The sequence below is a fragment of the Garra rufa genome, chromosome 10 (assembly GCF_049309525.1).
Source record: "Garra rufa chromosome 10, GarRuf1.0, whole genome shotgun sequence".
NCBI lineage: Eukaryota > Metazoa > Chordata > Actinopteri > Cypriniformes > Cyprinidae > Garra > Garra rufa.
The window spans coordinates 14,416,606-14,442,197 of NC_133370.1; the positions used below are offsets into that span (position 1 = coordinate 14,416,606).

General features: G+C 35.8%; 2 protein-coding genes across 2 annotated transcripts; both read left to right on the forward strand.

Moving 5' to 3' along the window:
• The first annotated feature begins 3,920 nt into the window (after positions 1-3,920).
• ing5b (inhibitor of growth family, member 5b) lies at positions 3,921-6,855 on the forward strand. Its single transcript, XM_073849694.1, has 8 exons — positions 3,921-4,031; positions 4,361-4,432; positions 4,540-4,706; positions 4,785-4,896; positions 5,938-6,031; positions 6,134-6,269; positions 6,500-6,561; positions 6,664-6,855. The coding sequence occupies exons 1-8, from the start codon at positions 3,995-3,997 to the stop codon at positions 6,701-6,703; spliced, it is 720 nt and encodes a 239-aa protein (XP_073705795.1). The 5' UTR covers positions 3,921-3,994; the 3' UTR covers positions 6,704-6,855.
• A 342-nt stretch (positions 6,856-7,197) lies between these two features.
• Positions 7,198-25,311, forward strand: pak2a (p21 protein (Cdc42/Rac)-activated kinase 2a). Its single transcript, XM_073848203.1, has 15 exons — positions 7,198-7,567; positions 8,122-8,140; positions 16,404-16,630; positions 17,143-17,246; positions 18,808-18,952; positions 19,037-19,158; positions 19,259-19,391; positions 19,497-19,560; positions 19,702-19,750; positions 20,449-20,561; positions 22,042-22,159; positions 22,246-22,345; positions 22,428-22,624; positions 22,766-22,903; positions 24,219-25,311. The coding sequence occupies exons 3-15, from the start codon at positions 16,450-16,452 to the stop codon at positions 24,303-24,305; spliced, it is 1,551 nt and encodes a 516-aa protein (XP_073704304.1). The 5' UTR covers positions 7,198-7,567; positions 8,122-8,140; positions 16,404-16,449; the 3' UTR covers positions 24,306-25,311.
• Positions 25,312-25,592: the final 281 nt, after the last annotated feature.

The window sequence follows — 25,592 nt, forward strand, 5'->3', positions numbered from 1 at the left end:
ACATACCAGTTGAGACACAGAACAGAATAACTAAATGAAGATCCATTGTACAAATGTTTACCCTGAGAAGAGTCAGACTGAATCCTTTCAATCAGTCTCTGTCAGACACATTTAGATCATGTCAGATCTGTGAACACTGAGTCCCTCCTCTCTGAGCCGTGTCATTCACACCTAGGTAACAAAAACAAGTCAGTTACACTCAATAATACAAGTTCTTGTGTTTGTAATGTGGTTTATATGTTATATTGTAATTTGGTATGTAATAAATAAACACTTGTATGTTTTCTGTGTGCTCTAAATGCAACTACTGTGTGATTCCATAATATAAACTACTATTATAAACATTTGAGGTTAACATGCTGATTTGATGCTTGATGCTCTAAAAACATTTCTTCTTATTATCAGTGCAGTTGTACTGCTTGATATTTTTAAGACAATTTAGAAAACCTTACTGTCACTTTAATGCATCAGATATATTTAGGCCCTGCAAATAAAACAAATTCTAAAATTGTGTCTCAGTTTCTGATAATAAATCAACCGATATCTAGCAAACATGATTTTTTTTTCATTTGGACAGAAAAATTCCACAATATCTATCAAATGCAGTCATTTGATAGATATTGTGGAATTTTTCTGTCCAAATGAAAAAAAAATCATGTTTGCTAGATATCGGTTGATTTATTTTAACTGAGTCAGGCATTTAGAATCTAATAAATATAAAATAATTTAAACATTTATTTCTTGCAGTACAAATAATCATGTTATTTAACTGTTTATATCAAAACGGCATTACTCTACACAGTCTTTAACAATGTATCAGTGCTTATCTAAATGCATTGATTATGATATAACTAAGAAGAATAACAGCTTTATTTGACAGTATTACGTAACTTCATGTAGCATGCTTCTGCTCCTGTGTATTTGTAAGTGGTTTGACTTGAGTTTTCTCACTGTGGGCCTCAGAGCACAGTAGTACACAGCAGAGTCAGACACACGCACATCCTGGATTGTCAGTGGAACTGAATCTGATGAAAGATTAGAGTGAAATCTCTGCTGAAACTCAGTGTCAGTTTCTCCTGTTCCAAACTTGTCCATTCTCAGGATGTATTTAGGAACATCACTTGATCTCTGGATGTACCAGAAAAGATCTGGAGCTGTTGAAGCACTGCTATATGCACATTTTAATGTCACTGATATTCCCTCCAATTCAGTCTTATGTCTTTCTGGCTGGTTGACTTTTTCTTCCCCTCTACATTCTGTAAACATATTAAATTAATCAATTTTTTTAATCGAATTACTTATTAAAATGTGATAAAGATATTATTACCATACCTAAATGAAGTACAAAAATGAAAAACAAATTCCTTAATTGCACCATGTTTTTTCTTAGTGGTTTGTTATAGTTATAGTTTAGTAAAAATCACTATCCACAGACTGATGGGAGAAGCAGCAACCAACAGAGTCAAAATCTGGTTTGGTCTCTTTGAATGCTTTTGATTATGCATAATGTAGCTCCTCCCACATTTAAGACTGGCTGTGTGATATATTCTGTCTGGTGTTGCCAATTATAACACAGTCTCTAGATGTTTTGCTCAATTAAACAGCCTTATGTATACAGATTTGATCATAAAATGTGTTAATGTTGCATATATACAAATAATATTCCAAAAGGAATTGAATTAATATACTACATATGATGTGCATGTGATTTTCTGCCAAAATGGATACATTTAAATATAACTTCTAAATGTTGCAATATACAGTATATCCACCAAATAGAACAAATAGATTTTTGTTTACTGACTTTAGAAATAGAGGTAACGGGGGTTATTGTCTTAGTGTTGAGTGTGTTTCAGTCACTGTGGGCTTCAGAGCACAGTAGTACACAGCAGAGTCAGACAGGCGCACATTCTTGATTGTCAGAGGAACCATTAATGTAGATGTGTTGAGATTTGCATTAAATCTGTCCTTGAACTCTTCGTCATTACTGCTAGATCCAGAAAGTCTGATCAGCATGTATTTTGGCGATCCATTAGTCTTCTGTTGGTACCAGAGGAGATTTGGGTATTGAGTGCTGGTTGCTTTGTAAGTGCAGTCGAGAGTGGCTTTTCCATCTTCATAAGCTGCCATAACTGGTTTGGACTGTATTACAGTGTCCTGTGCTGTGCATCCTGTTCAATCAAACATAAATCATTGTCCACAAAGAATATATTAACTACTTGAATAAGAAAAAATAGCAAGAAAGGCAAAATACCTACCTAAGATAAATGCTGTCACAAAAAGCGTATTACTATAGCACAGTGTCATATCCCTGCAGTGTTAAATATTTGTGAAATATTATGATATTTAATAGAGCTTATATCTATGTCTTGTTACTGCTTTCATCACTTACAAATGCTGAACGCAAAACCTGGGAGGAGTCATTTATACACAGACTATCCTTATTGCCTCAGGGTTTACCCTCATCTCATCAAATAGTATTCTCATATTATTTTTAACAACAACACCATCACAATTAGGATTATTTGAAAGGCAAACTTTAAACACATTCTTGGATTTAAAAATAGTTTAAATGTATCCCATTGTATAGAGGGTTTACACTTACGTCACAGTTTGGTATCCAGGTACCCAGATTTGCTGCCATATTGGCGATACTCAGATAACAACAGCATGCTTAATGTACTTCTAAAAATGTTGTTTTGCTAATCTATGCTGTCTACACCATGAAAAGACGGGTGGAACCTGCTAAATCATATAGAGAAGGACTTAGTAGCAGGAAAGGACACAATATTTTGGCAAACTAAAGTCAATAGGTGGTAAAGATAAGTATGAGCAGTATTGATTAAAATATTAGCATTTCACCTACCTGACCAGAAATTATAAGAAACATTAATGTTGTCAAGATTCTTGCCCTGGTTCAGTTTGGCCAACCACAAATGCCTTTTGTTCCTCAGACAGTTTTTGCACTCCTCTCCTTGATTTGTGATAATGTTTGGCAGTCTATAGTACTCCAAATGTTTTTTTTTTCCAGTCTGAATGATTAGTACAGCCCAAAACATGACAATAATTGATCATTTTCAGCAGCAATAATCAGCAAACTAGTTTTGTTTCAGCAGTATTGTTTACATTTAGTCCCGCCATAATAGCTGCTTGATAACGTGCTGTGAAAACACTATATTTTTCATTCATTTTATTTTTATTTTAGAATTGTCATTTAACATTTTTAAATCGAATATTGTGGTGGCATGTCTCCATTTATGTCTATGGTGTTGCATCCCAACATCTCTAATGTTTTTGCATTAGGATCAAGTGTGATTTCCTCACAGTGGGTCTCACCAATGCTGAGGATGACTTCAGGTCTCTGTTCTTCTTAAACTCAATAGGCTCCATTAGACAGCCGTTTCACCATGTCCATTGTCCATGTGCAGCATACATACAGAGGAAACGCTAAATAGGCTAAATCAATATCAGTCAAGCCATTTGTCGTATTTCTTATGATAGTGAGTTTTAACTGTCTTTAATACCTAAGACGACACTGCCACCTTGTGCTAAATTCTTAACATAGAGTAGGCTATGTATCGTCACGTTGTCTTGTCCCTCACCTTTAAAACATTATCAAAAAAGACATAATTTTGCAGTTAATATTAAGAAATACGACAGAGTATTCGACATGTCTAAACTTGTATAATACCAGCCGAATTTCCTTGTATTCTCTTGCTCTTTCTCAGAGAGAGAAGCGCCTACCCGAAACTCCACTGCAGTAGATGGCGATGTTGAGTAGGCTGTTACTTGATGCACTACAGATGAAGATGTTACGCTACAATATCTGATATATAAACCACGTGGACAGTCTTATGCGTTTACTTAACAGTAGTACACTTGCTCATTTTCATATAAAAATCGAATAACCTACACAGCTACTCCATGAAGGGAAATTCAGCGCGCTAAACAAACCATCGTACACGCCTGGATCACAAAGCCAATACAATTAAAAATGGCGAAAGGAATGTACTTAGAGCATTATTTGGACAGTAAGTTTTTAAACGGTGTTCTTTAAAAACGTGTTGCCACTTTTTGGATTACTGTCAAGTTGTGTGAAATGTGATTAAGTCCTCTTGCAGCCCACTTGTGAGTTGAGATGTGTTTCAGCATTACAAATTTATCAGCATCTGTGTTCAATTCACTTTGTCTTATGTGTTACGTTGCGATAAAATGCTGAATTGTACAAGACTGAGTGGCTGTGTATGTTTTATATCTTATAAATACCTTTGGTCAACTTCCTGTAGCATGTGCATGCATGTTGTTTCTTTACCTGCCGTGTAAAAACACTTTTTCAGATTTTTAATTGTAATCATTCCAGGCATCGAGGGGCTTCCCTGCGAGTTGCAGAGAAACTTCTCATTAATGGAAGATTTGGATAATAGAACTGAAGGTATGCATTTTTGGATCACTATGGCTTTCTATCAGAGGCCATTATAGTTAACTTTTAGTTTTTTACTTCTGACTAATGAACACTTGCTTTCTCACTGTTGTTCACAGAGAAAAAAGCAGAGATAAGTGATCTAGCTTCTGAGTATGTTGCACAAGTTAGAAATCTAGCATCTGAGGATCGTGTCCAGCATTTAAAAAAGATTGAAAATGCCTACAACAAATGCAAAGAATACAGCGATGACAAAGTTCAGCTTGCAATGCAGATTTATGAAATGGTGAGATTAAGTTCTGAGTTTTGTATTTGCATGAACCACTAAATGCATCAAGCAAAAACAAGTCTCCTTGCATTTCAGGTGGACAAACACATTCGGCGGTTGGATGCTGATCTTGCTCGCTTCGAGAATGATCTGCAGGAGAAACTGGACTCGGGTGAATTAGATAGCTCAGATGAAAAGCAATCGCGAAGTAAGTATTATTGTTCAGGACATATGTTACCCTGGACCACAAAACCAGTTGTAAGGGTCTTTTTTTAAATTGAGGTTTATACATAATCTGAAAGATGAATAAATAAGCTTTCCATTGATATTACGATAGGACAATAACTGGCCGAGATACAACTATTTTACAATCTGGGGGTGCAAAAAAAATCTAAATATTGAGAAAATTGCCTTTTAAGTTGTTTAAATGAAGTTCTTAGCAATGCATACTACTAATCAAAATCAATGTTTTGATGCATTTATGGTAGGAAATTTACAAAATATCCTCAAGGAACATGATCTTTACTTAATATCTTAATGATGTTTGGCATAAAAGAAAAGTCAATCATGTTGACCCATTCACTGTATTTTTTGCCTTTTGCCACAAATATAACTGTGCTACTTAAGGCTGGTTTTGTGGTCCAGGTTCACATATCAAGTATGTATCAATATAATTAAAGGAGTAGTTCACTTTCAGAACAAAAATTTAAAGATAATGTACTCGCCCCCTTGTCATCAAAGATGTTCATGTCTTTCTTTCTTCAGTCGGAAAGAAATTATATTTTTGGAGGAAAACATTTCAGGGTTTCTCTCCATATAGTGGACTTCTATGGTGCCCCCAAATTTGAACTTCCAAAATGCAGTTTAAATGCAGCTTCAAAGGGCTCTAAATTATCCTAGATGAGTAGAAAGTGTATATTTATATATATATATATATATATATATATATATATATATATATATATATATATATATATATATTTTTTTTTTTTTTTTTTTAAATAACCGAATAGCTATTTGAAGCTGCATGTTGGAAGTTCAAACTCGGGGGCACCATATAAGTCCATTATATGGAGGGAAATCCTGAAATATTATTCTCAAAAAACATCATTTCTTTACGACTGAAGAAAGTAAGACATGAGCATCTTGGATGACAAGATGTGAGTAAATTATCAATTTTTGTTCTGAAAGTGAACTACTCCTTTAATGCCCAGTGTGGGTGAGACTAAACACTTGTTTGTTGTTTCAGAGGAAAAGAATATAAAAGACAAGAAGGGATCCCATGGAAGAGACAAGAAAGGATCAGATCAAGACTCGCCCAAGCAGAAAAAACAGAAAGCTGGGTAACTGTCTTATTAAAAGGACACATTTGATTGATGCCATTATTTATTTTGTTAAGACTTTGGATTCAACACTTTCTTTGTCTCTTGTCTCTCAAACACTAGTGCAAACATAAGTGAATCTCTGCTCGCAATGCACCCATCAGATGTCCTGGATATGCCAGTGGACCCTAATGAACCCACATACTGTTTGTGTAGTCAAGTATCATATGGAGAAATGATCGGATGTGACAATTCTGATGTGAGTAATGGTTATAAAAAATACAAAGCCATTGTTTGAGAAACTACAATTGTTGCACAGACAAGTATTGTTTTACATAGTAAAATTAGGAAAAATACTAATGGATTTAATTTATGGTTTATAAAATTAACAATACTGCCAGTCCAGTGGGAATAGGCAGAATAAGATATGCATTTTTTTGTAAAGACCAGAGAAAAGTCTTGTTAAAAAGGTTTCTTCTCTTTTAACAGTGTCCAATAGAATGGTTTCACTTTGCTTGTGTTGGCCTAACAACCAAACCAAAGGGAAAATGGTGAGCCAAATCCCTTTACCTCATTTATTTTTTATTTTTATATTTCACTTATTCCAGGTACTTAATATTGCAGTTTTAAAGTGTTGTCTTTTCCATTGACAGGTACTGTCCACGATGCACCCAAGACATGAGAAAAAAATAGTCTACTTCTACAGTGCATCCTGAATGAAATTTCCAGTTATTACAATCTCTTCAATGGAAATAATTAACTTTTTGTAAAAGTGCCTTTGCTGTGTAGACGACCATGAATGTATCAACAGAGATGAATATTAAATGCATTTTCCAGTTGGTGCCAGCAGAGGGCTTGGATCTCTTTTCTTTTTGCTTTAGAATAAAGTTTATTTATGATGATGCACAGATTTGTTATTTTTAATGCCTTGTCTAAATAGCTTTATCTTGTATCTTACTATCTACAATATATAAATTAAGTTTATATGTGTTAATCTAAACGTCTGCCTGTCATAGGACAAAACACTTGCGTTGGCATACCGGTGAGTCGTAGAATGAAATCACTTGGTAAAGTTGGAATCCGATTGGTGTAGGGAAATGTAGTTTTTAGAATACGCCACCTCAGGGCAGTGCAATGAAATGTAGACTACATTTCCCGTCATGCAACAGAGCCGTCATAGACGGAACCCATTTGCAGACAAGAGTAGTAGTTTGAGGTTGCAGAAAACTACTTATCACTGTTAGTATTTCGCGCGGTTTAATAATATTTATTCAGGTTTTTATGAATAATAATTTAGATTAAAAACTGTTTAACTTAAAAAGCTACGTTAGGTGAAGTCCAAACACTGGGCTGGGTCGACAGTTCCGCTTCCCCTCCGCCATAGCAGACAGATCCCGGGTCCAAGAAGAAGTTAACTCAAAAAACTTGCAAGCGCGTCGACACGGCATCACAAATCATAATCTCCAGGGAGATATTTTCATTATACTTGCAGCAAAATTCGTTTATGCGAGTGAAAAAGGCGGAGCTAAAACTTTGAAGAGGTTTGCGGGAGTTCTGGTGAGTTGAAAATGTAAAACTGATCTAATCCTGACATCTGCTCGGCCAGCAGTGCGCAGATTACTTGATATTCAAAAAGAATGTGAATTTATGATTTATCATTAAGATTTTGGTTTTATAATACTTGGAGGTCTTGTTTTAACAATGCAGAGCTGTTTGTTTTTCCAATTAACTTGGAGGTATTCTGGAATATTTTTGCCCAAAAGAATATGAATTAATTCAAGTAGATGGTAGTCAACAAAATCGTAGTTTCTGTAACGTTTTAGAATTTGACATCAACTGTTGTTTTATATTAGTGTTTGTAGTGTACTTGTGTGAGAAAAAATATTGTAAATCAAAGTCTCATCTTTTGGGCATTGCGATCATATTTTTGCTGGCATGTCATGTGACAGATTTTCTTTTCTTCATGGAAAACAAAGTAGATGTTTGGCATAAAATCACAATTTAAGTCACCATTCACCTTCATTGTATGAAAAAGATGCAGTAAATAAATGGTGACTGAGTCTGATAGTTCTCATAGCATTCTGTCTAACATCTCATTTTGTGTTCCACAGAAGAAATGAAGTCATGAGGGTGAGTAAATGATGACAACATTTTTATTTTCTTAACAATAAGCAAGAATTTGGCAGTTTTGTCTGCTTCTTCTTTGGACAAGCACATGCCTTCATTCTCCCCTAGCATGGAAGAAGAACGACAGCTAGTCTTAGTTCAGGAAGCCTTGCTCAGTATTTCCTTTTATAGAAGCTGCAAATACAAAAGGCCCCTGGTCTGTCTTCCTGTAAACAGTTCCTCTACACAACCACACATCTGTAAAAGAGAGGCGTGCTCTGATATCTTTGTTTTGGTCCAGTTGGTCAGATTAAGTGCAAGTGTGTAACCTATAGTGGTCGTGGCTGGTAGGATCAGGAAATGCTTCTCTTATCCATCCACCAATCAGAAGAAGAAGGGATGTGAGTAATAGGAAGTGAAGGCACTCTACTGATGGATTTTTTTTCACTGTCTCACTAGTGGTTGCTTGAAGATTGTAATCAGCACTATCAGAAGTAACATAGCTAGAATTTTTTGACCAAATGTGCTTGAAAGATTCAGTCCACAGAACTTGTATCATTGCATAATTTCTGTTGGCTGAATGCTGATTAGTGAATAGTGGTGATCTTGCATTCATATGCAGGGCCTTCATTGCATGCATAGTCACTAGCACCTTATGTTTATTTTTGGCCCGCCAGTCTGTAACTGTGAAAAACAAATATATGCTAGTTAGTTTAGGCCGGGCCGACTCATATCAAAGAGGCTCGGGGGAGCAGACGGGAATGTCCACAGTCCCGCTTCCCATGAGCTTTCTCTGGCAGTTTCATCTCACTTCCCCTGAGAGGACAGCTTTTGGCTGAAGTCCTGCTTACTTTTTATGCATGTAAAGAATATCTAATGTAATAAATAACGTTATCTTTATAATGTCATTTGGCAGATTCTTTTATCTAAAGGAACTGTATTTTTGTTGGTTCATGTAACCCATGACTTTGGTCTTACTAGCGACATGCTCTTCTTTTGGAATGACTAGGAAGTTATGCTTATTTTTTTTTTAAAGATTTAAAAAGATTATTTTTTAATATTCAGCACAAATGCATTAAAATAATCAAAAGTAACAGTAAAGACTTTTACACTGGTACAAAAAATTCATGTTTCTTTGAACTTTCTATTCATCAAAGAATCCTGGAAAAAGTTTTTTAACTGTTTTTAAAATTGATGATAATAAGAAATGAGCACTAGATCAATATATTCGAAAGATTCTAATATTATTTATTAGTTTTTGATCAAATAAATGCAGCTTTAGTGATCATAAAGACTTTTAAAATTGTATCAACCCCAAACTTTTGAACAGTACTGGATTGTTTTGTGATATTGCAGTTTATGTATTTTATTTAATTTCCTGACCACTCGTAGTTGACCCTTAGCAAAAACCCACCCTCCTTAGTTACTGTTGCTATGTCTGACAAACAATGCAACTCTCACAAAACACATTATGTTTTCATGCAGTAAAAAATACATTCCAGAGCAAAAAGGAAACTGACAACACGCCGACAGACGAGACAGAGCAGGTTACTTCTGGTATGAAACAAGGTCTTTAAATTGTTGTCATTTTTTAATAAATTCAAACATCAAACATTTTGTGGCTCTTTAATGTGACAGCAGTGTTGCCAAGTCCACGTTCCTGTTTCTGCGGAATTGGGCTACTTTAACACTGTTGCCGTGGGTAATTTTTCATGGCCGTGAGTTGAAGCGACCCCAATAACATAATATTTATCCCCTGGAATGCGAATATTACAAGGGGAACCCCATCAAAAAACATGTATTTTACCCCACGTAACGTGATTTTTATTGGGGGACCCCCTCGAAGCACGATTGGGCTAGTTTTGAGTAGCAGTTGGGCAGGTTTTGTTGTGAAGACCTGGCAACCCTGCATGACAGATCAGTGTATTGCCTTATTAGATCAATCGACACGTGAACCGATTGTCTTTTCTTCTTTATTAAAGGACAAAAAAACATGAATGAACATCAACGTTTTTTATTTTAACCGTTAGACGACGGCAATACACATATTTCAAGTTTAAGTCCACCAAAGTTGATCTACTCTGTTTGATTTGTTTGTCGGACAAAATGGTAGATTCAACGTTATGATTGGTCAGATTGCCTGTCAACCAAGCAAGGGTCAGTTGGATTTCATCAAAGAGAGGTTTTTGAATTCATGTCTATCGCTGTGGTGATGAAGCTTTAATCCAAAGTAAAAGTAAAAACAGAAAAAAACACGGTGACTCATAGCTGTCAAATATGCATGAAATTTAAACTTGTTAGATCAGTGGCAAGTGAAAAGCTGTTAGATGTTGTCAAGCTGTTGTTGTTGCTTCACTTGATCTACAGTATGTCCATGTGCACTTTTTCATTTAGCAAACGTTTTTGTTCAAGGTGGTTTATCTGTCACTGCGTACTGAAGAGGTCTGTATATGTATGAGCATTTCCAGATTTTTTTATACAGAGTAGTTATCTTTGAAAGCAGGGTTCTTCAAATCTAGTCCTGAAGGGTTGCTGCCCTGCAGAGTTTAACTGAAAAACCTGTGGTTTTCTAGTGATCCTGAAGAACTTGATTAGCTTGCTCAAGTTTTTGGTTAGGAAACACTTACTAACTAACATTTACTCTTGAAAATAAAGGTTCCAAAATGGTGTTTTTGCAGTAATGCTATAGAAAAAAAACATTTCTGCTGTCCCAAAGAAATTCACTTTCAGTGAATTTAGTTTAATTTGAAGAACATTTTAAAAATCTATTTCGACTATAAAGAACGTTTTCTGCATTAGAAATTTTCCATGGATGTTTAAGGTTCTTCATGGAGCCATTGATGCCAATAAAGATCCTTTATTTTTAAGTTATTTTTTGAGTGTTGGTTTGAGGAACTCTGCAAAGTTTGCAAAGAACAGTGGATGATTGACAGATGTGTAAGAGTTCCTCAGCAGAGCTCTAGAAATTACAACTGAAATGGTCACAAATGAGGCAAAAAATAATTTAAAATTTGGTCACCTTTGACTGGAAACTGTGTGCATCTATGTATGCCGGTATTTTTGAATGCAACAACGAACCCAACACAAGCCTTGATGTCTGATTCACTTCGTCTTAAATATAGCATGAGTACATTTGTAGCAATAGCCAAAAATACATTAAATTAGTCAAAATGATAGATTTTTCTTTAATACCAAAAATCATTAGGATATTAAGTAAAGATCATGTTCGATAGAGCGATTTTGTAAATTTCTTACTGTAAATATATTAAAATTTATTTTTTTTCTTAGTAATGTGCATTGCTTAAGACTTCATTTGGACAAGTGATTTTTTTTTTTTGCACCCTCAGATTCCAGGTTTTCAAATATTGTCCTATCCTGACAAACCATACATCAACAGAAAGCTTATTTATTCATCTTTCAGAGTAGCCTGGGTGTCCCCATGCTGCCTTCCGCGCAGCGCGATTTTATTCACGCAGGAAAGTAGCATGGAAACCATGGACCAAATTTTCACCTCAGATAGGGAACCAATCACAGAACGGGGAGGGAGCAGCAAGACGATGACGCCTTCTATGCGTCGCGACTCTCCGAAGCAGTTTGTTTATAACTATGGATCCAGCATGCCAGCAAGTTATCATTCGATGCAGCCGTTCACATGTCGTGCCTAAAAACGCGTGGAAAACGCTAGGCGCGTCGCTTTCTCCTTTCCAAACCGCTCTGTAGCTTGCGCATGGAAAACGCGAGTGCGTTGCGAGCGCGTCGCAACCGCGTCGCTTCCATTATGCGGTCGCATACCGCGCGTCTACATTTGAAATAACGAACTTTAGCGCGCAAAAGACGCGACATGTGAACGGCCCCTTAGATAGTGTTCTAAGTAGTTTAGAACGCAAGTTTATTTTGAAAAAAGAGCAACTTTTGCTGTTAAACCATCGCTCTGTATACGTCATCCGGTATGTTTGAAACGATTGGCTATAAGCTACGCACAGGCACATTTGATAGACATTCGTAGCGCCCAATAAACGGCTCTGGGCATTCGTAAACCACGCCTCAAATACGAGAAAATTAACATGTGGTTCCCAGACCACGAATCATGACGAAGTCATAACGTGGTCTGGCGTTAGCCAGGCTACTTTCAGAGGATCTGTAAATCTCAATTTCAAAAAATTGATCCTTTTCCTGGTTTTGTGGTCCAGGATCACAAATAGTTTTTTACAAACCAGGTCTCTGTGAAAAAGATTCATGGAGCATTCTTAAACTTATCTTAGTCATTTCTGAACTACACTCTTTATTAAATGATTCTTGTTATCAAAAAAAAGCCATTTGTCTAATTTGGATACTAAACGTTATCCTTTTTTTCCGTATGGCTTAACAGAAATAGTTGTGGAATCAGTTGCTTGAGGCTGTAAGATTCATGATAGCGCTAGACTAAGAGTTTCTAAAGCGGAAACTTGAAACACTGGCTCTGAGTGGGGAAAAAAAAAACTCATGAAATGGACCATGAAGAAGTGCGCTTGAGCCTATAAAACGCTGCGTGCTGGAAAAAGCCACACCTCTCCAAATCACTGTCATTACGGGAAAACAAGTTAAGACTTGATGATCCCAAAAAACATTCCTTATGGAAAAATGGAAAATGTCGTACTGAAATCCGCAGTGATTTGGCAGTCTGTGTAGTGTTATTCAATAGTGAATGAAGCCATGCTTCAAACAAGAGCTCTTTCTTTTCAGATCCTCTTCCATAAGTTTGTGGGGGTGAAAGCGCTCTCAAATCAAGCTCTTAAAACACATCCCATAATCCTGAATCATTCCTATTCGTGCGGTTGTTGTGTAACGGCAGTGGTTCCTCAGAGAGAGAGGCAGTGGTGTGTAAAGGTATGTCCAGTCTAATGTCTGTAGAGCCTTACATCAAGCCTGAGGGGTGCAATGCACAGCACAAAGGCATGACTGCACTCGCAGAATTTCATCCTGCTGTGGAATGAAGCATGCCTGCATCAACACGCCTCTATCACTATCATTTCAGTGGAAGCACAGGGAGAAAGAGACTGTGGACACACCATAGCGAAGACCCTCAGTGTCCCAGGAGTGTGCCAGATCTGGGCACGGGACATCAGCTGGATCTTTCCATCAGGGTTCTTCAGGGTGAGATGGTGTTAGTGGTGGCACTGGCATCGCTTTGCATTCTTTTTCTTTGATTTCTTTAGTGATGAATCTGTGCCTCACAAGCTGAAATAGCAAGTGGTGTTGGCTTGAAAAAGCTTTTTGGACTGATTGTGCTTCAAAAGAAATCAACAAAATTTAATCTGACTACTAAAGATAGGTGTTTCAAGCATGGTTTGTGTAGGGTTTTTGTTGTTAAATTGCGTGTTATACATATGAGTTTTATTTCTTATTCTAACCTAAGAATGTTTTGAGATCTTTATTCTGCCCATTTTTTTCTCTGTAGGGAAACAGGAACTAGCTCACGAGTGTCAGTCAAAGATCTTGCAAGACTTGTGCAACAGTTACTCTTTTATTGATCGTTTCTTAACTCTTCAGAAGTATCTTTGTAATAGCTCAGGTAAAACATGATGTCTTTTAGGGTCGTCTTAAGCTTTCATGATGAAAGCTCTTCTTTGGGATTTATTTAGGTCTTCGTTATAGTAGTGAAATGCACTGTTCAACTAAACTTTTAATGTTGCATCACTGTTTGTCATTTTCATTTCATCATTGCTCAGCTAGACCGTTGCTTCTGAAGAATTCAGTAGAAACTAGAAACTTTGTAATCTGTGGTTGTGTTAAGCAGTTATTTAATTGGAACATCAAAGTGAGTCAGATTCATTAAACCTAAAAACTCTTGGCCATCATGCTCTCTCTTTTTTGTCTTAGTAGTTATAATCAATCAGGTATCTAAGACCTTTGTTATTTGAATACAATGCACAGTTGAACTGTGCTGTCAAACAGGAAGACGTTGTGGTCACGTCGAGGTTGAGTTGCATATGATTTGCTGAATTGACCTCACTAAGGTGAGACAGGATTTTACCTTATTTGGAAATGTTGATGACAGGGGCGGAGAGGATGCAGACAGCCGCATGACGGCACTGATTTCTTACCAGACTTGACAGACTGTTGCCAAAAACACCTTTGTACCATTGAGGTTTTCTGTTAAGATATAAAGAAATATATCTGCCTTACTAGTAGAAATTTAAAAAGAAAAAGATTCAAGATTCAAGAAATTCACTTCCAAAATCAGAAAGATGTGTTTAGCCAAAACTGAAATTAAGTTTCGGTGATTGAACTAAATATACTGTTGAGGGCCTTTTGTTAACAGATAATGAACCAGTTGTGGTAAATTTCTTCACCAATTTCTTCTGCTTCTCAATATTCCAGCTATACTTAGATGTTGCTCTTCTATCATCATTTTTGCTCATTGTGAAATATGTCCACACTGCTGACATGTTTGTCTGTTGTTGCTTTTCCATACTGTGTGCATTCAAAACACAACATCAAAAAAATGATTGGGCCCTTCTAAACAATCTCGGCCAGAATTGACCGAAACTACATATTTTGTTTTTGTTGCTGGAATTTAGTTTTATCACTAAGAGAATCATTTGCAATTCCATACAGTTCTCTTCCAGAAAAAAAAAATTACAGATAATGTCCCTTGTCATCCAAGATATTCATGTCTTTTTTTCTTCAGTCGTAAAGAAATTGTGTTTTTTGAGGAAGACATTTTATTTATTTTTTTCTTCATATAGTGGACTTCAATGGTGCCCCGATTTTGAACTTCCAAAATGCAGTTTAAATGCGGCTTTAAACGATCCTACATCGCTGTTTTACCTTTTTGTTAGGATGTTTGATCTTTTTTGAATGTTCACTTTGCAAAGTCTGGGTCGGTACTTCTGCAGTGATGTAGGATGATTTTTAAATGATTTTTGAAGTTGAGGGAGAAAATACGATGGGAGTTTTTCAACATAAGTGTCTTAACCCAGAATACATAGAGTTCAGGGAGAGCAAGACAAGACGAGTGTTTGAGGTCAAAAAGTATATAAATTTCGAGTTTCGCTAAATAAGACCCTTCTTTCTCGGCTGGGATCGTTTACAACCACGTTTAGGTTCGTTTGAAGCCGCATTTAAACTGCATTTTGGAAGTTCAAACTCTGAGCACCATATAAGTCCGTTATCTGGAGAGAAATGAAATGTTTTTCTCAAAAAACATAATTTCTTTTCAGCTAAAGAAAGAAAGACATTAACATCTTGGATGGCAAGGGGGTGAGTACATTATCTGTAATTTTTTGTTCTGGAAGTGAACTTCTCCTTTAAAGTACATCACAATAACAAAACAATACCCTCAAATTTTCCCTAAGAGCCCTTTTGTGACCTCACTGAAGATGAAATCAGCATTGCATTTACCTGTTAGAAAGGCAGCAATTGCGTAGTCTATTGTGACAGCCACAGTGACAATTCTAATGTACAGATAATATATATATATATATACATTCAGAACTGATTTTTTTATTTTTTATTTCATGTGTGGTGAGGTATTAATGTGGTTGCTGCCTATGCAGAGTGCATCAAATCAGTTACTTATGAGGTTTTATTTAGGTTATGATGCTGTCATAACTTCCAGACAGCTAGGTAGCAAAGCTTAGTAGGTTTAAGTGTGCTTACATCACACAACCATCCTTAGCTAGACATCCTGTTGTGCAGACTTGCTCTCTGACCTGAAAACCTCAGCACTTTCAGTTGAATTGACCTACTAATACTACAACTGTTACTCTCAGAGGATAGCAATGCTAAGCTAACTGACAGCTCTCTGTGTTACATATAAGCAGTGAATACTCCAAAAAGTATCAGTTGCTTTCACACAGGGGCGGACATTGTTGGCGTATCTTAAAAAAGAGTTGGCAGCTAGCTGAGCGTGAGACAGAGTCTCTCTGTCCGTGCTAACTTGTTGACTGGCTGTTTTTGTAGCACAGTAGCAGCTGTTGGCTAGTGGTTAGTGAGCTTTGCACTGTTTTAGCAGACTCTTGGTGTGGCTATTGTGGTGGTTGGAAAGCTTTCGTAAAAGGTCTGTACAATAAAATTCTGAAATTGTCCCTCTGAGATTTTACTGAAATAGTTACATTGTTTTTACTACCGCATTACTGGACAAACATCCTTGGCTGGTTTGTTTATTTTGCTTGTATTCTGCTACTGATGAATCTGATATGCCATGATATCTGTTATCTGTCATTCTCTTCATTTGTTGTATCTTAATTGTCTTTAGTGCAGCAATTCATTTATCAGATGTTTGTTTCTCTGCCGCCCTCTGCAGGTTGATCTCTGAAACCCTATTACCCTTCTGAGTGTGTTTCCCTGTCATGTCTGACAACGGAGAGCTGGAGGACAAACCCCCTGCCCCCCCAGTCAGAATGAGCAGCAACTTTGGCATTAAGGACAGTATGTCAGCAAACCCTAGTTCTAAACCCCTGCCCTCCGTCCCAGAGGAGAAGAGGGACAAACCGCGCAACAAGATCATATCCATTTTCTCAGCAGAGAAAGGTAAGACCGGAGGACCCAGGGTGAATTCAAATCAGTATTTTGAGTCAATACATTTTTGAGGAATACCACAAAAAAATATTTTTAAGGCACAAAAAATTTACTTAAATAATGTCTTCCTTTATTATACTGTTATTTGATCTTTTTTGCAGTAGGATTGTGATTTTAAGAAGATTAACTTTGTCATTTTTAATGTGTTAACAGCATCATTAATGTGTATAGATTTTTCTCTGAAATCATGAGGTTTCAATTTAGCTTTTTAGTTAATAATTAGTATATTTTCTAACTATTATTTACATCTGTATGTAAATTCCCAATTATAAAGATTTGTAGGTGCTTTTCTCAGCTAAATTCATGTGATTCATTCGATTAAATATTTATATATTTAATTTATTTGATTTACTTTTTAATCATTTGATTCTGGAACTTTTATTATGGATTATGAATAAAAAAAGGTAATTGCGACTTGTCTCACAAAACAAAGCATCTAACCACAACCATTCTTTCTGTCGTAGGAAGAAAAAAAGACAAGGATAAGGAGCGCCCAGAGATTTCAAGCCCTTCAGACTTCGAGCACACCATACACGTGGGCTTCGATTCTGTCACGGGGGAGTTCACTGTGAGTGAGACACACTTTGCTACTTTCCTCTGGCGCAGTTTACCCATGCTGCCCCTGATCTGTCCTGATCCATCAAATACTGGAAAGAATTGCCAATTCAATCGCCTAGATTGAATTCTGCAACCATTTGTCTCCTGTCTGTCATTGTGCACTGATTTAATTTGCTGGAGTTTAATTAATCAGATTATTAGATGGGCCATAACTAGGGCTGGGCGATATGGCCTAAAAATAAAATCCCCGATTTTTTTCACAAAAAATCAGATTTACGATTTAAATCGATTTTGTTCCCCCTTACTTCTTATAGCATGTAAAGAAACCCCAGCTTTTCCACAATATATATATGGGCACCATATATTTTGCAATATACATTGCAACTGCATCAGTGCTTTCCACCAGGCCCCATTCTTATCATACCAGACACAGTAAATGTTTGTAAGACAAATAAATATGAGATGGGAGGAAAATATATATTGCCATGCTTTTCTCTTGCACTTATATCCTATACAAAAATATACAATTTTGAACACAGAAATATTAAATGATTTAAATAACTGAAACGATCTGCCAGCAGGTGGTGGTAAGACACTGATTTAATTACTGAATCATATTCATTTGATTCATTCGAACGGATGGTTCATTCAAGAATAAAGCAAGTGACTCTTTATGAATGGGAAATTGAATCATTTCACTAGATTCGTTTAAAAACACATGTTCATTCATAAACGAAACACCGCTGTGTTTGAGTGGAGATGCGCAGCGGCTCAGATGTGACTTGTTTCAGACCACTTTTGACGACGAAATAGAGCAAAATCAGGCAATAGTGTTATAGTCAGACAATGTAAGTCACTTAATAATAACTACTTGTTTATTTAACTGTTGTAATAAATCAATGTCTCGTTTACAAACTCCCTTAAAAATGATTAAAAGCTGTCACTCATCTTAGTTCGCAATCTCACAAAGCTCTATTATAATAAACAAAGCTACTGCTCATTCAGTCCCTTATTTACACTCTCTCTACACTTGAGATACATTAGTCAACGTGCAAAACACATAGAAACCTTTGAAGCTCCACTCAGTGCAAATACAAATATGCTGGTCGGGTCAGTCGCACATGGTGCTCCTAAATATTTTTTCATAGTCGCATGTAGTAGTTTCTTTTTGCCCTTGAACGGCTCTCGCACCATTGAGAAATTAGGTCGCACTCTAGAGCCCTGATATGCAAATAATTCGCCATTGTCTTCAATCATCTCTCTACTCTGTTTATGTGGTAAGTGAAATTGTATGTACTGTAATGTAACAGGCTAACTTGCTAGTAAGCAGCTAATCATGTCCCCTTAGTGACTCGCGTTATTTTACCAGAACGCGTTGTTTTCCGTTCTGAATACATTTTTTTTTTTTATTAAAAAAATCGCGATACCTTGATTTAATAAAAAATTTAATCGTCTTAAAACGTAAATTCGAATTAATCTAAAAAAATCGAAAGAATCGCCCAGCCCTAGCCCTAACTCACTTCCTTATTTTCATTCCCATTTTTCTCATCTTTCTCGTTTCTCTCTTTCAGGGCATGCCAGAGCAGTGGGCTCGGCTCCTGCAGACCTCCAACATCACGAAATCTGAGCAGAAGAAAAACCCTCAGGCTGTGCTGGATGTGCTCAAATTCTACGACTCCACAGGCAACAGCAGGCAGAAATACCTCAGCTTTACAGGTATTTACAGAGTATATATACATAGCACCACTCCAGCTATATTTGTATTCATCCTGTAATGTCTATTCCTACTCTTGATTTCAGATAAAGATGCACCACCAGCAAAAAAAGGCTCAGAGCAATCACCAGTCAAGGATGCTGATGATGATGACGATGATGAAGCCCCACCTCCTGTTGTAGCACCACGTCCACAGCACACCATATCCGTAAGTGGACATTTCTTGTCATATCAAAAAGGCATTATTACTCAATTCTTATGGTTTTTGAGCGAATGCCATATTGTTGGTGTCTCTGTTGTCTGGATAGGTATACACTCGTTCTGTCATCGATCCCATTCCGGCACCTGCTGCCATTGCGGACACAGATGGTTGCAAAGCAGCAGATAAACAGAAGAAGGGCAAGGGCAAGATGACAGATGAGGAGATTATGGAGAAACTTAGTATGTCTTTGGTGGTTACTAACAATACTGGAATTATATGCACTTCAGCATGTGAAAGTGATTTTGTTTTAAGAATTCTAACTGTGTTGTTGTGGTTGATCTCAGGAACTATTGTCAGTATTGGAGACCCCAAGAAAAAATACACAAGATACGAAAAAATTGGACAAGGGTAAATATATTCAGTGATTTGTAGCTATTTTGGAAGTTTTACTTTTAATATATCACTCTGTATGACTAACACAGTTAACCAATAGCTGAGTTTTTATTTACTATAATCTAAGATTGATTTAATTGAATGTTCTCTTTACAGTGCGTCTGGTACGGTGTACACAGCCATTGACGTTGCTACTGGGCAAGAGGTATTTTCTCTATTCTGTTCTTAATTTACTTTTAATCTATATTTCCTGAGAAAAGTCCTTTAAATAAACAACATTGAGAGTCAAGGACAAGTGCTTAATGTACACTACTATTCAAAAGTTTGGGATGACCACATGCGATTTATTGATTGATTGCTTGATTGATTGATTTTGAGAAAGAAATAATTTTCTTTAACAAGGATGCATAAAACTGATACAAATTATAGTAAAGACATCTCTAATGTTACAAAATATTTTGGTTTCAAATCATTTTTTTAACTTTCTGTTCATCAATAGAATCCACTATAATTTCAACATAAATAAGAAATGATTCTTGATGACCAAATCAGCAAAATAGAATGATTTCTGTGACATCATGTAACACATTTTAAATTATATTAAAACTGAATTTTAAATTGTAATAATATTTCACTATATTATTGTTTTTCCTTTTTAAAAAAAAAAAATACATTCTGTTCCAGTGAGCACAAGAGACTTCTTTCAAAAAATCCCAAACATTTTGTTTGGTAGTGTATTTAAAGGATTAGTTAAATTCTTGAATACATATTTCCTTTTAATTTACTCACCCTCATGTCATCTATAATTGTTTTCCTGAACAGTTTAATTGTTTCATTTAAATTTTAGCCTTTCTCAGTTAGTTGACATAAGCCAAGCAAACTGAAAGTGATTTGTTTCCATAGGTTGCCATCAAGCAGATTAACCTGCAGAAGCAGCCCAAGAAGGAACTGATCATCAATGAGATCCTGGTGATGAAGGAGCTGAAGAACCCAAACATTGTCAACTTCGTAGACAGGTAGTTACATCCCTTAAAGCTATTTGTGACCCTGGACCACAAAACCAATCATAAGGGTCACTTTTTTCTGAATCAATAAGCTTTCCATTGATGAATGGTTTGTTAGGATAGGACAATATTTGACTGACAACAATTTGAAAATCTGAAATGTGAGGGTGCAAAAAAATCTAAATATTGAGAAAATTGCCTTTAAAGTTATGAAAAATACCCGTGCTACTTATGACTGGTTTTGTGGTCCAGGGTTAACACTTAAACATGTCCAAAGTGTTGCACGATATACCGGTACTAAAAAGGTATCGCGATACCCTGCTTTTAAAAACGGTACAGTTCCGCATTGTACTAGTACGCAGACAGAATCGTCATAAAAATGGAATTTACTGTATACAGCGGAATATCACAGAATTTAATTTAAATATCAATCCTGCACATTCTACGCATGTCTGTATGAATAAATAGATGCACAGTTTACTACACACATACTGAAGTGTGCGTTATGTTGAACGGCTGTGAGAGTCATTTCATGCGCATTTTACTGTTACTTTTGAAACCATTGTCACATATACAAACAGAAACATAAAGGCAGCATCCCGTCAAAATAAATGTTCAGTTTAACTTGACAGAAATATTACTCAATGTAATGATAGTGCTATTACTACTAATAAAAAAAATATTTAAGGAATATTTACCAGTAAAAATATATTTACCAACATTTGTTTACAAGGAAATTGTAAATACACAAGACAGTATATCTGAAAAAAAGATATAAAAAATATAAAAAATTAATTCTTTATAAAAATCTAATTAATCTTTAAATTGGACATGCTTTTGATCATTGAAATTTAATGAAACTATTCAAATGGAATCCAGAAAACAGATTGACAGAATTTGATTAAAATAAAACTGAATTTGAGGGAAAATAATAATAAAAAAAATGAAGGGCCTTAAAATGTATTTTTTGTTAAAATTTTAAGAAATTGCTGTTAAATTCTTTATTGTTTTATGATTTAATTTACAATTAATTAGACATCTAGAAAATTTTTAAAAAGAAAAAACAGAATCCACAAAAATTAAAACAACAAAAAATGGAATTTGGGAATAAAATGGATTACATAGGGGCCCTCTTTGTTTTATTGTATTTGTTGTTTAGTTTGTTACTTGCAACAAATATAAAATAACAAAAAATACTATATAATATAAATATAAACTATATAATATAGGCTCAGCTTGGTCCTGTGTAGTGGCACTGGCATGCGATTTTTAGTATTTTGTTATGTTTTTAAAGAGAGACGAAATGCTTTTTTAATAGATAAAATAACATCCATTTTGCATCATTTATTATTAAATTGCTTTACCTGTCATTCTATGTTTTTGTCATAGTATCGGTTCAGTTGTAGTAGATATTTTAGTCAGGTATCGTATCGAAGTCAGTATGTTTTCACTCCACCCCTCTACCTATTGTTTTTTGTGTGTTTGTGTTTAGCTTCTTGGTGGGAGATGAGCTCTTTGTGGTAATGGAGTATCTTGCTGGAGGCTCTCTGACTGATGTTGTAACAGAAACCTGCATGGATGAGGCACAAATCGCTGCTGTCTGCAGAGAGGTACAGTATTTCTGGCATAGTTGTGAGCTCTAAGCAGTTTGTTTTTCCCATCACCACCTGAACATTGTGGTCTGTTTTCTCCACAGTGTTTACAAGCTCTAGAGTTCCTGCATTCAAACCAGGTCATTCATCGAGACATCAAAAGTGACAATGTTCTGTTAGGAATGGATGGATCTGTCAAACTAAGTGAGTCCATGGTCTCTCTGTGAAGTTTTGGATTTATTCTGTCAGAACAGTTTGAATGAATTGTTTGTTCTCCTCTTTTCAGCCGATTTTGGATTCTGTGCTCAAATCACACCTGAGCAAAGTAAGCGAAGCACCATGGTAGGAACACCCTACTGGATGGCCCCTGAGGTGGTCACACGTAAAGCCTATGGGCCCAAAGTGGACATATGGTCCCTGGGTATCATGGCCATTGAGATGGTAGAGGGCGAACCTCCTTATCTCAATGAGAATCCTCTGAGGGTAAGCCTTTCTTGTTCTGTAATTTTATTACTCTCTGTCACTGAATCATTTGTAAAGTCTATTTGTAATTAATGATGGTGGTTCAAGTGATCTGTTTAACTTTAACAAAAAGATTTATTAATGCTTAATGTTCATCTCTAGGCGCTGTACCTCATCGCAACTAATGGCACCCCAGAGCTCCAGAACCCAGAGAAGCTGTCACCCATTTTTAGAGACTTCCTAAACCGCTGCCTTGAGATGGATGTGGAGAAGAGAGGTGGAGGAAAAGAACTCCTGCAGGTGAGGAGCAAAACTGAATCCCAAAATGCCTCAACAAACGAGTTTTGTCAGTTAATAACTCTGTTTGAATACACCAGGGCCTTATTTCTTTGATACAAAGTTTTCTTTTTAAATGTATTTTAAAATGTAATTGATTTCTGGGATTTCAAAGCTGATTTTTTTTTTCAGGTTTCTTTGATGAATCGGAAAAAGAAAAACAGCATTCATCTGAAATAGAAATCTTTTGTAACGTTATAAATGTGTTTCTCTTTTTGATCAATTTAAAGCATCCTTGCTAAATAAAAGTATTCATTTTTATAATTTCTTTCCCCCCCAAAAAATTACTTACTCCAATCTTTTGAATGGTATAGTGTATAATGTTACAAAAGCTTTTTATTTCAGATAAATGAAAGACCTTTGGGTCTTTTTATTCATCAAAGAATCCTGAATCCTGTACTCAACTGTTTTAAATATTGATAATAATAATAATAATAATAATAATAATAACAATAAAATGTTTCTTGACGGCAAATCAGCATATTAGAATGAGTTCTAAAGGATCATGTGACATTTAATTATGCTGAAAATTAAGCTTTGATCACAGAAATAAATTACATTTTAAAATATATTCAAATAGAAGGTTATTTTAAACAGCAAAAATATTTCACAATATTACTGCTTTTGCTGTATTTTGGATCAAATAAATGCAGGCTAGGTTAGCAGAAGAGACTTTTAAAAATAAACATTAAAATTTTTTGACTGGTGTATTTCTGCTTTCATTTTTATAAAGTTAAAACGAATGATTGCTGTTAATATTTTATTATAATCATTTAAGTTATTTTAATTTTAAAAAAAGATAATGTAAATGATGTCTCTTACTGAAAAATGTAGTAGAAAACTCATAGACGATTTAAGTTATTTAAAAAAATCCACATCAAATACCTGTGGTCCCCTTTAAATTCTCAGGGGGTATTTAAAGTACACTCTTAAAAAAAAACGCTGCTTCACGATGCCATAGAAGAACCTTTTTGTCTAAATGGTTCCATAAAGAACCTTTAACATCTGAAGAACCTTTCTGTTTCACAAGAGGTTCTTTGTGCCAAATAAGGTTCTTCAGATTATAAAAAGGTCAGCAAGAAATAGCTCTTTGACCTAAGTTCTTCTATGGCATCGTTTAAAGAACCTTTTGAAGCACCTTTATTTTTAAGAGTGTAAATAACAAGTCTAAGGGGTTTAGCTGACAAAAAAAGGTTTGGGAACCCCTGGAATAGACTGTGGAGGTGTTGATGGCTAGGTAATTTTCTGTTAACTCTACTAATGTCCTTCTCTCTTCCAGCATCCTTTCCTCAAGCTGGCAAAGCCTCTTTCCAGCCTCACCCCCCTCATACTTGCTGCCAAGGAGGCAATGAAGAGTAACCGCTAGCCGTTTGTCACTATGTGCCAGTGCCCAAATTCCTTCTCACAACCGATTCCTGTGAGAACCTCTATCACTCCGGCAGAGTCTCCCTTCTTGTCCCATGAAGGACCTTTGCGATCCAGCCCTGAGGACCCTAGTCATCTCTATGTGGGCGACTAACTTGCACAATCACCATGTCTTGCCTCCTCACACCAAACTCTCCTTTAATGTGCCTTAAGGGGCTATGAAACCGGAGGAGCCACTGACTGTAGACCTCTCTTGTTTTCTACTGATGTCTCTGTATTTGTTTCATGTAAGCGGTTCAAACACCATGGCATCGGTTAGGGCGTACCTGAACTTCTCTACTTTTTATGCATTTCTGTCAAACTTCTCTTGTATTTTATTCGTTTTGAGTATTGTTCTGGCCTAACAAAATACTTTTCCCCCGTTTTTTTACCTTCCAGAGAAGTATTATAATACTTGAACTATCCCATCCTCTCAATATGACCTGTCACTTGTGCCTACTACCTATTTGCCTTCACTTGTCTCAACAAAATGGAACAATTTTGCTGTATGAAATTAAATGAACCATTTCTGTTTTTAAAATTTTTATCGCAAAACCTAAAGTATCGTTTTGTATATTATGTATTTTGATTAGCATGCAGAAATGGGGGATGGGAGAAAAAAAAAACAGGAATCAGGACATTTTTACATGTTTTGTATTTATGTGTATGTATACAGCATTTTATATTTGAACTAACAATCTGACAGACCTTAATGCATCTCCAGAGTCATAGAGAAATAATTAGCTATATTCTTTGCATGTCAAATCTAACTTTTTAACGTAACATTTCAGTGAGAAGCTTTTTCAGACATTCCAATTGAGTAAATACACTTTCTGTCTGTTTTCTGTTTGTTTCCTATGAGATACAAAGTTTTTGTGGATGATGAAACCATCTTAAAGTATATCCTTTGTAAATTATTATTAAAACAGACTTGGCGCAAAGATGGTTGAACCTGTAACATCAACTGGTACATTTCTAAAGCTTGCATCATTCTGTTATGACACTTAGATATAGTTAAGATGTAGTTGACTACAGTACTTGATGAAATCTAAATGAAATTCATGTTAATACTGCCGTGAATCCTGTTTGGTCAGACTGGGGGGTTTAATAATCTCTGTACTAGAAAAGGACATCCTGTCATTCTTCCATGTCTTTCTTCTTCTTTTTTTGTTTCAGATTGTATCAGAAGTTATGTATAGGATGTTTGTTTCTTTCTTTTTAATGAAACTGTGATGTCTGGTGTATAGCT

What these genes read in the sequence shown, in the direction of transcription:
- ing5b (XM_073849694.1), top strand. Translation starts at nt 3,995, where the DNA reads ATGGCGAAAGGAATGTACTTAGAGCATTATTTGGACA. An exon ending in CAGAAAAAACAGAAAGCTGG is followed by an intron (nt 6,032 to 6,133) that starts GTAACTGTCTTA and finishes CTCAAACACTAG; the next exon opens with TGCAAACATAAGTGAATCTC. An exon ending in ACCAAACCAAAGGGAAAATG is followed by an intron (nt 6,562 to 6,663) that starts GTGAGCCAAATC and finishes TTCCATTGACAG; the next exon opens with GTACTGTCCACGATGCACCC.
- pak2a (XM_073848203.1), top strand. Translation starts at nt 16,450, where the DNA reads ATGTCTGACAACGGAGAGCTGGAGGACAAACCCCCTGCCCCCCCAGTC. An exon ending in CTGTCACGGGGGAGTTCACT is followed by an intron (nt 17,247 to 18,807) that starts GTGAGTGAGACA and finishes TCTCTCTTTCAG; the next exon opens with GGCATGCCAGAGCAGTGGGC. An exon ending in ATTGTCAACTTCGTAGACAG is followed by an intron (nt 20,562 to 22,041) that starts GTAGTTACATCC and finishes GTTTGTGTTTAG; the next exon opens with CTTCTTGGTGGGAGATGAGC.